Below are 12,774 nucleotides of genomic sequence, written 5' to 3'. Positions count from 1 at the left end.
ATAGAAATAAATGAATAAAATATTGGTAATATATCTGCAATACTAGAAGTAGAGAAGTAGACTGACTACAAGTTCTTCACGGAATTGCTTTAGGTTTGGCATATACATCACTCACTCATGGAGCTGAGCCCTTCTTCAGAAGCTACCAATTGTTGCAGCTACTGAAGAACTTCTCAGCATTTATGGAACCCGAAGGTTCATTACCATGTTCACAAGAGTCCTCCCCTGGCCATATCCTGAGCCAGATCAATTCAATCCATCCCATCCCATCTTATCTATGATCCATTTTAACATTGTCCACCAACCTACGCCTTGTTCTTCGCAGTGGTCTCTTTCCTTCTGGCTTTCCCACAAATATCCTATATGCATTGCTCTTCTCACCATTCATCCTACGTGCCCTGCCCATCTCATCATCCTTGACTTGATCATTCTAATTATACTTGGAGAAGAGTACAAGTTAAGAAGCTCCTCATTATGTTGGCATATGCATAGTGTGGGGAAATATTGCCCCCCCCCTCTCGAGGACTACCGCTTTCTCGTGAAGAGGAGGTTTGCGCGCTCCAATAACCCGGAGAGATATGCTGGCGGGAGGGTAAGCTCTTCGTAGAGCCTTCCAAGTCAGACAGGTCAAAGGGTAGGGTCCAGACGGTGTGTTGTCTTTGATCTTCCATGTTGGGGGCTGGGCGTGGGGCTAACGACCCCACCTCGAAAAGAATTACTGTTACGAAACCATGAAGAAGGCAATGACCGACACAGAGTTGCGGCGCAGGTAATCAGAGAAAAGCATTTTGGTCGTGAGAAAATGATCGATGTCAGGATTTTGACGGATTGACACAGCATCTCGTTATAAGATAGAGTGGCTTTTGGAATGCTTTCTGTCTATATGAATGCGCCCCGCATTCACTGGTGTCTGTCCATCATAAGTACGTTCCCGATGAATTTGATTATTTTTCTTTTCTTGCTCTCAGTTTGGAACATTCGGCTGATTTCTCAGGTTCATTGATTATTTCTACAGACTGTAGGAGTCCATGGATGGGTGATCAGTTTGTCACAAGGCCTCTACCTAAACACAGGACAACATAAACACAGAATAAATGCATACACAGACATCCATGCCTTGTGTTGGGTTTGAACCCACAATCCCCGCTTCTGAGCGAGCGAAGGCAGTACATGCATTAGACCGCTGGGCTACCGTGACCGGCAATTTGATTATTATAACTCCAAAAATAGGTGTCCTTCACAGGGGCCCACTGGAACAATATCGCGATGTTCTCGAACGCTGCTCTAATGATTTTGATTATATTTTACTCGTTTATGGAGACAATTTCCCTAAATAATATTGCGAGTTGATATCTTCATGAAAATTAGGGTACTTCATTTACCTGCCAAAGCGCGAAGTGTCAGCTGTCTCGCTTAACCAGTCTTGATTGAATTTTAGTTATGTGTGCAGACATTGGGCCCCAATAATGTAAACGTATAATACAGCAGTGTGGCCCATGAGAAAGTATGTCCAGTGTTTTGGCACCGTTGCCGTTTGTGGTCTGTTTTTTATTTTATTTTTATTACTTATGGGGTGGGACCAGGTCCCTTGTACTGCGGTCACTTCTGGCCTATTGTACCAGCCCCAGATGATAGGTGAGGGTGATTGTGGAGCAATTGGCGGAATGAAGATTGGCAGGGGAAACCGAAGTACTCGGAGAAAACCTGCCCCAGCGCCACTTTGTCCACCACAAATCCCACTTCATCAGTCCCGGGATCGAACCGGGGCCGCCGCGATGGGAAGCCAGAAACTAACCGCTTGAGCTATGGCGAGGCCTTGGAGGAGGTTACCAGCGTTTCGGGCGAACCTTCTATCTCCAGCAGAACGTTGAAGATGGAGGAAGCATATTGCTTCGAAACGTTGGTAACCACATACAAGAATACGTGATATCATAACCCAGAAGACCACAATATAATTCCTTACTGTCGTGAAAACCTGAAATCTCATATCAGCAGCAATTTTGGATTTCAGGCAGTGTCTTATTTATTTATTTCAGGACGCTTTCACAACCACGAACTATATATATTCGATTGATAGAATGATCAGTGGATTGGAAAGGTTGTGGATGGAAGCGGTCGTGGCCTAACTTGGGGTACTATTATGGCATTTTCCTGGAGAGACTGACGAAACGCATGAAAGATCAGTAACTATACTCGGCCTGCCCGCCGAAATTCGGGGCCCCACCGAATGTGAAGTAACATCGACGTTCTTTTGCCGTCTTTGTTGCGTTCTCTTTCGTTTTCTTTTTATAAAATCATCGAGTTGCAGAAGTACGGCTCTAAAATTGCAGGTTAATTTCGTTCCCATTATCATATGATCTTGCCTTGGAAGCGAGTGACAGGGTCTGATTGATTGCTGCAGGATTACAACCTGAGTCGGGTTGGGTCGACTATGGCTGAAGGAGGGAGCGGCGGAAGTGGCGCCGCCCCTGATACCGGACACACTAACGGCGGCCAGCCCACCGCCCCCAACAGCACCGGCCTACTGCCCCTATCGCCTCCAAAGTCTGAGGTGGACGATTCTCCACTCCAGAAATCCATGGACAAGAACAAGGAGTGTAAGTACCGATTCGTATTTTTCTCTATGCCTTCTATATTGTGACGACGTGTAGTTTTATAGACTACTGACGTTTCGGAGGAACATATTGCTTTCAATATTCATAGTTGAATATATGTTAAGCAAGCAACACACAATAATCAATCCACATGCTTGAAGATGGGGGCAGTACTTTCCTCCGAAACGTCAGTGATCTACCATATTCGTGGCGTCACATCCTGGAAGGCCTGTTTCGGTATTCTCGTGTCGGTCATTCGTTCCAGATATTCTGACAGTCAAGTTACATGTTCCATCCTTTCATAGTCTATTGAATACTGTACGAGTATATACGGCTCTTGTCCGTGTTAATTCAGCGCTTAGATGATTCCGTCGTGTCAATGTTGGCAGTGTTTTTGACGTTTCGGATCTACATGCTGCTTCCATATTCAGATCCGAAGTGTGTACAGTCAATGTATTCCCACACACTCTTATTTCTATTGTCACGTATCCACAGTTTCGTGACTAATAATAACGGGTTCTGTATAGGCTGATTGGATTTATTAACACTTCTATTACAGTTACAATTAGTGAATATACGAGTGTCTTCTCTTCCGCTGTGACTGACTTGGTTCTGATTTGCGGATCGGTCACTTCTTCAGCTTCCGTTGTCTGCCGGTTAACACTCCACAGCTGAACACCGAACACTCTTACGAGTGACTCGGAATCACGGCTCACTCTCGAATGAACGGAACTAACTCTTCTATAACTTCGAGGCTAAATGAATGTATTGTTTTTTTTAATGCTAGTGGGGCGGGACTAAGTCCCTTGTACTGCGGCCACTTCTGGCCTATTGTACCAGCCCCAGATGATAGGTGAGGGTGATTGTGCAGCAATTGGTGGAATGAAGATTGGCAGGGGAAACCGAAGTACTCGGAGAAAACTCTTCCCAGCGTCACTTTGTCCATCATAAATCTCACTTGACCAGACCGGGGATCGAACCCGGGCCGCCGCGATGGGAAGCCAGCGACTAACCGCTTGAGCTATGGCGCGGCCGAACCGAATGTAAGTCACCATGTCCTACATTTCCTCTGTTATTCTGTGTTTAACCGTTGCAGCGGGAACATGTGTTCGGTGAGCCGTTGGCTAACAATGGACTTCCGCGCTAGCTCAACCATTCCGGCTCTCAGGCATCACATAAATATATACATGCAAGGGGAATAGTGGATGCTGATGTCCCATCTTGGCAAAAGGGACAGTTTTTCGTAACATAAATGTGTACACGCAGAAGCTCGTCCGCCCTACATACATCGATCCTGAAGACGATGTCAGAATGTACCTCCGAAAGGGCGGAAACACTACCCACATCAGGGCTTTGTAAACACCCAAGAACAGAATTATCATTAACAATTAACCATCGTGAAAGCTTCAATCAATTATTTATAATTCCTGTTGCATCCGTTACCGGTAAGCGTAAACGTCAAATGCTGCACAGAAATATAATTTAATTACAGGTACTGAGTATGATTAGGCCGGTCACGGTAGCCGTGCGGTCTAAGGCATGTACTGTCTTCGCTCGTTTGGAAGCCGGGATCGTGGGTTCGAATCCCACACAAGGCATGGATGTTTTGTATGTGCGTGTGTTTATTCTGTGTTTAGGTAGAGGCCTTGCGACGAGCTAATCACTCGTCCAAGGAGTCCTACCGACTGTAAAATGATCGTGAAACGGAAAATCAGAGGCCAGGGGCCAAGGTGCTGTAGAGCCAGTGGAAAAAAAAATGAGTATAATTTAGAATATAAAAATAGCCTAATCACTGGTTAATTCCCATGAAATTATACTTGTAAGTATTAAGATTTATCTTCTCAACACCAGCCTCCTTATCGTGTTTTAGCTCGGAGGCTATCATCAGTAGAAGAATTTTGATTGAAAGTGAAGATGACGTGGGGCCATTTCTCGTAATTTTTTGTCGTGTTTCCTGTAATGCCTTCAGTCGGTCCTTGTGTGATCTCAAGTACTTCTCAGACAGGTGTATCAAGGCGAGCGCGGTGAGTTAACTCTTTTCTCGGGTCTTTGCTTTCTTTTGACTCCAATGACAGCTGTATGGATTAGGAGTATAATGAATTTGCAGTTTCATCCTTTGAAAGTGACGGGATATTGTGAACGCTTTATGACGGTGTCTGGACCGGTAACGCGGATTAAGAGGTCCTTCACCTCAAATTAGCAAAGGATTCTTTTTGTAACCGTTACATCTAATGTTAACTGACAGGTTTACCACTATTCCCAGTCCCTTAAATCACGACCAGGCTTTCCGATCCGTAAGTTTTGGCGATACTTAAGTGTTTAAGTACTCGCATGTGGTCTAGTGGTCAGAGTTCCTGGTTACAGAGCCAGAGGTCCCGGTTTCAATTCGCGGCGCTACCAGATTTTCTGAGAAGTAGTGGGTCGGGAACGGGGTCCACTCAGCCTCCTGAGGATAATTGAGGAGCTACTTGAATGAAAAAGTAGCGGCTTCGGTCTAGAAAACCGAGATTAACGGCCGTGGAAATCGGTTGCGTTGACCACGCAACACCCTCTATCCTCTAAAGTTGGCAATAACTTCGCCGACAAGCGGCGGTCGCTCGGTCGGTATAGTTTGCTTGCGGACTAAAAGCCACGGAGTTCTTTTGAGTATCCAGACGGTGCTTTGTCAGTTGTTTTGTTTTTGAAACTTGTAATGACGTCTTTTCGTGTCAAAAGAATCGCAGTTGCAGTATTGACGATCAGATATTCATTTTGTGGTCCACCAGTCTTGATGTATTTAGTACGTTTCTTACTGTCTACAAGTATCGGGATAGCGTAGTATAGCGACTGGCTATGGGCTGGACTACAGAAGGGTCAGAGTTCAAGTCTCGGTAGGGCCAAGACTTTTCTCTTCTCCACGTTGTCCAGACCGGTTCTGGGGCTCACCCAGCCTCCTATCCAATGGGTGCCGGGGGCTCTTTCCCCGGGAATAAAGCGGCCGGGGCGTGAAGCTGACCACTCACCTCCATCTAGTGCCGAGATCAAGAAAATGTGGTACTATACATCCACGTCCCCATGCGTCTTCATGGCGTAATTTTAATTAATTAAGCACAGGGGCAACTTAACCTACTGTCTACACCTGTATTTGCTTGCAGTCTGCTATTGAAACTGCTTTGGTTAAGTAATGTTTCACCCGTGTTTATTTTACAGATGTGCCTAAGTTTGGTTAGCCAACCCCTTTAAGAAAACGTTAGTCAAATGAATCAAAATTTCGAGATCAATTCTTTCGCGAGAATACGTGCGTATACAGCTATCTGTGAGCCGTTTGTCTAGAGAAAATGTGGGAGCCTCGACGTCTCACAACCCTATGGGCCTCCACGCCCTGCTACAGGCATAGCTTTACGTTACTTTACCACATGTACGAGAAAGTAGAAAGACGAAGTTTATATGGCCGGTGGGCATGAAATGAGGAGAGTGCGTTAAGCCACCTGCAAGCATCGTACTCACTTCCTTCCGTCCGGCAGCGGAAATCATGCATGGGAATGATTCACAGACAAGCCCAACGTGAGCCATCAGGACATTGACTGCTCTCACACATCACAACACAGCTGTGGGTTCGAGACTTGGCACTGCATTTATGCGGGCGTTGCAATCACCTGCAAAGCGTGACAGATTGTTTGGTTATTGGTCTTTGCTTTATTGGTTTCTTTAGTCACCGTTTTAAATGCGTCGTCTGTGTATTAATTGACCGGATATTAACGACAGTGAACGGCGAATTGGAAGACACTGCATCATTATTTCCCAAGAAGAAGGTGCCATCAAAACAATTCTGTTGAACTGATCGGTATTCGTGCCGGGATTCGAATACAGAACGAATCGAGTACGAAACAAGTTCAGACTACTACACCATGACTGATGGACCACAGAATGAATTGAGAACGCTTGTTTCGTCGTCAACATTGCAACTAGAAAATACAACTTCGATTGTTTCGACACGAAAAGACGTCATTATAAACGGGAGGTTTAACTGGCAAAGCTCCGTTTGCACACCAACTTTAAAAAGTTAAAACGATTAAATAGGGTCGATCAGTGGGGCACGCGGTAGCGTAGTTGGTTGAGAGGATATGCTTCAAGCCGGAAGGTCGCGGGTTCAAGTCCCGATGAGGTCATTGGATTTTTTTCAGTTGATCTAATCCCTCCAGCCGCACTATGGCCCTGGGGTTGGCTCAGCCTCTAACAGAAATGAGTACCAGGAATTATTATATTAAATTTCCTGGGTAGTAAAGCGTGGCCGGCGCGGAAGGCTGACAACCTTACCGCCATCTTTGAGCCGATTGTCTAGATAATGTGGGACCCTCAACGTCTCACAACCCTATGGGCCTTCACGGCCTCGTAGAGGGATAGCTTTTCTTTTTTTTTTTTTTTTACTTTTACTGTCTTTCTGTGGTGACTTCCTTCATTAAGCTGAACAGAACACACTGACTTAGTCCGTTCCTCTTGCAACTTATGATGTCAAGTTTGCTTCTTAATTTTGATCATTTTGCAGACGGTAGGACTCCTTGGACGAGTGATGAACTCGTCGCAAGGTCTCTAGCTAAACACAGAACAACACAACGCAAAATAAACATATACACATACCAAACATCCATGCCTTGTGTGGGATTCCAACCCACGATCCCGACTTCTGAACAAGCGAAGACTACATGCGTTAGACCCCTCGGCTACCGTGACCGGCAACAAAATACACACATACATATATTAATGACCTCGGGTCCCACTTTCATGGGCAACTTCGTGTAATGTGGATGCTTGTTCGGCCCTAGAAGATGATTGCTGGTAGGATGACAGGAATGCCGTGGTTATAAGGCAGCTGGTGCCAAGGCCACTGTTACTACACGTACTTTTACCCTGTCTGAAATAACAGAACATAGCAAAAGGAAAAACGCCCTGCCTCGCCACTGAAACGTAGTCTATAAAGGGAATTTATATGCTTCATTTATAATACTGTAATTAAATACTTGTTGATATGTTTCGTCTCTTAGGCAGCTGTACTTTAAATCAACTGGCCTGACAGCGTCCAGATAATGTAAACTGACTGACGCCGGAAAGTTTGAAAACACAGAGGCAGTTAACTAAAACCAGTAATTTCTTCACATTCCCTGAATTAACCGTTTAAAGTTCAGCGAATACTACATGTACCACGTGCTTTGATATACGAAAACTCTGCATTCTGCCCACACAGTATATTATTAGTATTTGTGTGTTCCGTATGTTTCTCACAGTAAACAGCGACTGTTTCCCTAAACAGCATTAACCGGTTGGGCTTTGTAGCAGAGACGTAATGTGTTTCCTGTGAGGCACGGATTGGGTTTTCTGCCCACAGAGTGTATTTGTGTGTTCCATATGGTTCTCACAATAAACAGCGACTGTTTCCCTAAACAGCATTAACGGGTTGGGCTTTGTAGTGGAGACGTATTGTGTTCTTGTGATGCACGAACTGTGTTTTCTGCCCAAAGTGTATTTGTGTTCCGTATGGTTCTCAAAATAAACAGAGACTGTTTCCCTAAACATCATTAACGGGTTGGGCTTTGTAGCTGAGACGTAATGTGTTCTTGTGATGCACGAACTGTGTTTTCTGCCCAAAGTGTATTTGTGTTCCGTATGGTTCTCACATTAAACAGAGACTGTTTACCTAAACAGCATTAACCGGTTGGGCTTTGTAGTGGCGACGTAATGTGTTTCCTGTGAGGTACGGACTGAGTTGTTATGTATTATATAGAAGAAATTAAATCTTAAAGGTTTAAATTGCCATTCATATATTTCCTTCGAATTTGAATAAGATGTTTGTAATTTTCAACGACTCGGAACATGGAATTCTCCCTTCATTCCAAAAATGTGTCCTGCTTCCATACATGGATAAGACTCCTTCATGTTTTCCTGCAGATCGCGAGCGGAGTCTGTATTCGGCTCGGTGTCCTTGCCTCATCCATAAATAATCCTGCAGTACGAAACCTTATTTATTTATGTTGACGGCCTCTGTGGTCTAGTGGTCAGAGTTCCTGGCTACAGATCCCGAGGTTCCGGGTTCGATTTCCGGCGCTACCAGATTTTCTGAGAAGTAGTGGGTCTGGAACAGGGTCCACTCAGCCTCGTGAGGATAATTGAGTAGCTATTTCAAAGAAATAGTGACTCCCCGTCTAGAAAACCGAGATTAACGGTCGTGAGGATTCGTTACGCTGACCACGGGACACCCTCTATCCGCAAAAGTTGGTACTAACTTTACCGATTGGCGGTGGTCGTTCTGTCGGGACAGTTCGCTTACGGACTAAAACCACGGATGGGTCTGGACGGGATTTATACCTTTTCAACTCTGTAATATCAATTTCAACCTCAAAATGACTAGGATCAGGTACTAACAGCTCAGCTATCTGTACTTCTATCTGCCTAACATCACTTACCCTATGTACATTTAGGAACTGAGAGAAGTTTAGAAATGTACTAGACTATATTTTCAACATGGTAACTAAGTTCACCATACTGGAAGTCACGTTGAACAATGATGTTTTCTGCCGTAAAAATATCTACTCCAAAATATGATGCAACCCCAAAAATACACAGAGATACTGGGTTTTCGGATTTTATCCATCGTCCTGGTTTTTAAGATAACTAAGAAAAACACGACGTTTCGGAAACTGGATCTGTTTCCGTCCTCAGGTGAGGATTGAGGCTAGCTCTTTCTAAGGGACCCAACAGAATAGGTGTTTTCCCTCACCTGAGGACGAAAACATCCAGTTTCCGAAACGTCGTGTTTTTCTTTGTTATCTTAAAACCAGGACGATGGATAAAGTCCGAAAACCCAATATCTCTGTGTGTTATACACCATCGTCAGAATCCTATAGTAACTAACCCCAAAAATGTTTTTGACAGATTGTTCCTATAGTCTGTAAATATCTGCAAAACGTTGGTTTTTAAAGAGAGAATTGAAATACGATGGAAATAGAAACACTAAGCTACCAGGTCTCTGTTGGAATGTCAAATATATTTTTGTTCTGTTTTCTTGTTTGTGCGGTTGTGGACCGAAAGTTTTATTTTAACACTTCAGAGTTAGGACCAGGGAAGTGGGTGCAGCAATCAGGTACTGGCGGACAGCCATTTCTGTCTCTAGATATGCTCTTTGCTGCAGTTTCAGGGTTGGCGTATTTCTCATGCTCCTTATTGCTGCAGTTTCAGGGTTGGCGTATTTCTCATGCTCCTTATACCATAGAATGATTTAATGAACCATGCATACTTGAGCACAATATTGTGGCCATCTTGCGAGATATTAAACAATAAATCAGTGTTTTTAAGAAGAGTTATTGTTTCTGGGATGTAACACCGAATAAACCAGCAAGTCAGGCGAAGTTTCATAGTAACCTCGTCACCATTTTGTTGATCGAAGAGTAAGACAAAGAAGAAACCAGCATGAAACGAGCGGCAGGCAGAGCCAGCTTCTAGTATTTACTTACTTACTCATGGAGCTGAGCCCTTCCTGAGAAGCCACCAATTCTGCAGCTACTCAAGAATTTCTCAGCATTTTATGGAACCCGAAGGTTCATTACCGCGTTCACAAGAGCCCACCACTGGTCCCTTTCCTGAGCCAGATCTATCCAATCCATACCATACCATCCTATCTTTCTAAGATCCATTCTAATATTTTCCACCCACCTACGCCTTGGTCCTCCCAGTGGTCTCTTTCCTTCTGGCTTTTCCACCAATATCCTATACGCATTCCTCGTCTCCCCCATTCGTGCTACATGACCTGCCCACCTCATCCTCCTTGACTTGATCATTCTAATTATACTTGAAGAAGAGTACAAGTTATGAAGCTCCTCATTATAAAGTTTTCTCCAGCCTCCTGTCACTTCATCTCTCTTCGGTCCAAATATTCTCCTCAACACCCTGTTCTCAAACACCCTCAGTCTATGTTCCTCCCTTAATATCAGAGACCAAGTTTCACACCCATACAGAACCACAGGCAATATTATAGTTTTTATATTCTAATTTTTATGTTTTTGGACAACAGACGAGAAGGCAAAAGGTTCTTGACTGAATGGTAACAAGCATTACCAGAGTTCAATCGCATCTTAATTTCCTCCTGAATCAGGTTTCGATCTGTTATGTATATTTCTTTTAATTTTATCCCTGAAGATGGCGTCAGTATATTCCTCCGAAACGTTGATGTAGTGGACTACACGGCGTTAATCCCAGGAGGTAGAGTTGCTCGTAGTAACCGCTGCGACTTCCTCAGATCCAACAAAATTATTGTACTGTTTACTATTACTGTATGTTCATTTCTCATGTATGCCCATAATTAACTTATATTTAGATAAAACTTATTTTGTGGTGACTTTTAAGCCTGGAAACTGCAGTTTGTTGTACGTGGTGCCAAGCTTGCCACTGAATTTAAGCGTGTCTTAAAGTAAGAACGTTCTGAGATGAATGGTGAGCGTAATTACGCAGGTTGTCTCATAAACAGGAAACCTTCGTTGATTCGTAAATCTGAGTACTAAATGTTTGCCGTATGATTCTCACAACCTCATATTTTTCAGTATACTGACATGCTTCAGTACTACACGACGTAAACGCAGGGCTCTGTGAGTGTGTAAGCTGGCAAAGTTTAAAGCCGACGCGGAATGATGGCGTTAGGATCGCATCTTTTATGAACGCGACGAAGGAAACGTGTACAGTCGATATTTATGAAAACTGACACAAAGGATGCGAACTTTACTATTCAATAAAGTTAGAATTACTTGTTTTATTACTGCCAGTGGCGAATTCGGTTTTTTTTCTACTCCACAACGTCCAGACCGGCTCACGGCCCCCACCCAGCCTCTTATCTATTGTGTACCGGTGGTTCTTTCCCCCCGGAGTAAAGCGATCTGGGCATGAAGATGACCACTCACCTCTAGCTAGTATCGAGGTTAAGAGTGGTTGAGCTGTAAATCCAGTGCCGTGTACGTCTTCATGGCGTGCTGTTTAATTCATTAAGCACAGCTTCGCGTGTTTACCTTTGCATTTCCCGAGAGGAGTTACAGCACCAACCTTCTCATTTCATAGAATTAGGAACATGCACTGACTCTACTTTGACTCACCATGCTGGATGAGTGGAGCACGCCGACGGAAGTTTTCATCTCTTGGTCGGGTCTCTCTGAATGCCTGCCATAGTTCAACTGCCATTTGACTGATTTACGCAGACGATATTAATCGATGTTTATGAGCCTGTGAATAATGTGTAACCTGAGGAAGCTTCGTGTCAGTCTCGAATTATACTGATAGGAGCGGTTGCTTTGAAGACTGGTACAGCTCTCGTATGACAAGTAAAGCCATCCCTGTAACAGGCCGTGGAGGTCCACATTTTCTAGACATTCAGCTCAAAGATGGCGGTGAGGTTATCAGCCTTACTCGCTGGTCGCCCTTTACTCCCCAGGAAGATTCTTGTTACTCATTCCTGTTAAAGGCTGAGTCGAGCCCAGGGCCATAGTGCGGCTGGAATGATTAGGTAAATTAAAAAAAAAGTCAACCACAACACGACTCGAACCCGCGACCTTCCAGTTTGTAGCGCAGTGTCTAAACCAACTACGCTACCGCGTTCCACCATCGTATGTCAAAAACCACATAATTACATTACGTTCTGATCAGAGCAGTACGATTTAAATTTAAAATTCTTTATTGAGAATAATTGTAGGATCGTCTTTTATTTCTCTGCTTCAAAAAATGTTGCACATTTTACATTACACGCCTGGTTTGACCACACAGTACTCTTTCTTCAAAGGGACGTCATGTTGCGGGTCTACTGACAGTGGAAGCAGCTGTACACAACAAATAAAGATTTTCCTTATGCTTGATACTCATAGTTCTAAGTCTCACCGTGAGTCTACTTGACTTTATCGAGTTAGGGGCGTTATGTGGTATTACATTTCACAGGAACCTGCCTTGTTGCTTATTGGGCAGGCGCCCTAGATATGTGGAGCACTTCTCTGTGAAACTCAAGAAGAGGCACCGTGCAGTTCCTGCACAGTCCACGTCTAGTGGGGGAATAATAAAGCACAGAAGTGTATCGTATTTTGATATGGGCTGATACGCATCTGTACAGAGGCTAGTCACATTGCGGTGTCGTAATAGAACGAGCCTCCTGCCTGAAGCCTATGTCCACACGGAACTT

At 44.2% G+C, this 12,774-nt stretch overlaps 1 protein-coding gene across 5 annotated transcripts in view; it reads left to right on the top strand.

Moving 5' to 3' along the window:
• Positions 1-12,774, top strand: part of LOC111867594 (myocardin-related transcription factor B) — a 340,472-nt gene that overhangs the window by 265,851 nt on the left and 61,847 nt on the right. For all 5 annotated transcript variants that reach the window (XR_002843368.2, XM_033752733.1, XM_023857581.2 and 2 more), the window contains one exon: positions 2,402-2,597. Coding sequence is in view for 4 of the 5 variants with exons in the window: in XM_023857580.2 (XP_023713348.1) it covers positions 2,402-2,597 (196 nt within the window). In the remaining variant the exon portion in view is untranslated. The remainder of the gene's footprint in view (positions 1-2,401; positions 2,598-12,774) is intronic.

This window comes from Cryptotermes secundus, unplaced genomic scaffold (assembly GCF_002891405.2).
Source record: "Cryptotermes secundus unplaced genomic scaffold, Csec_1.0 scaffold548, whole genome shotgun sequence".
NCBI lineage: Eukaryota > Metazoa > Arthropoda > Insecta > Blattodea > Kalotermitidae > Cryptotermes > Cryptotermes secundus.
This window is presented reverse-complemented; position numbering and strand designations above follow the sequence as displayed.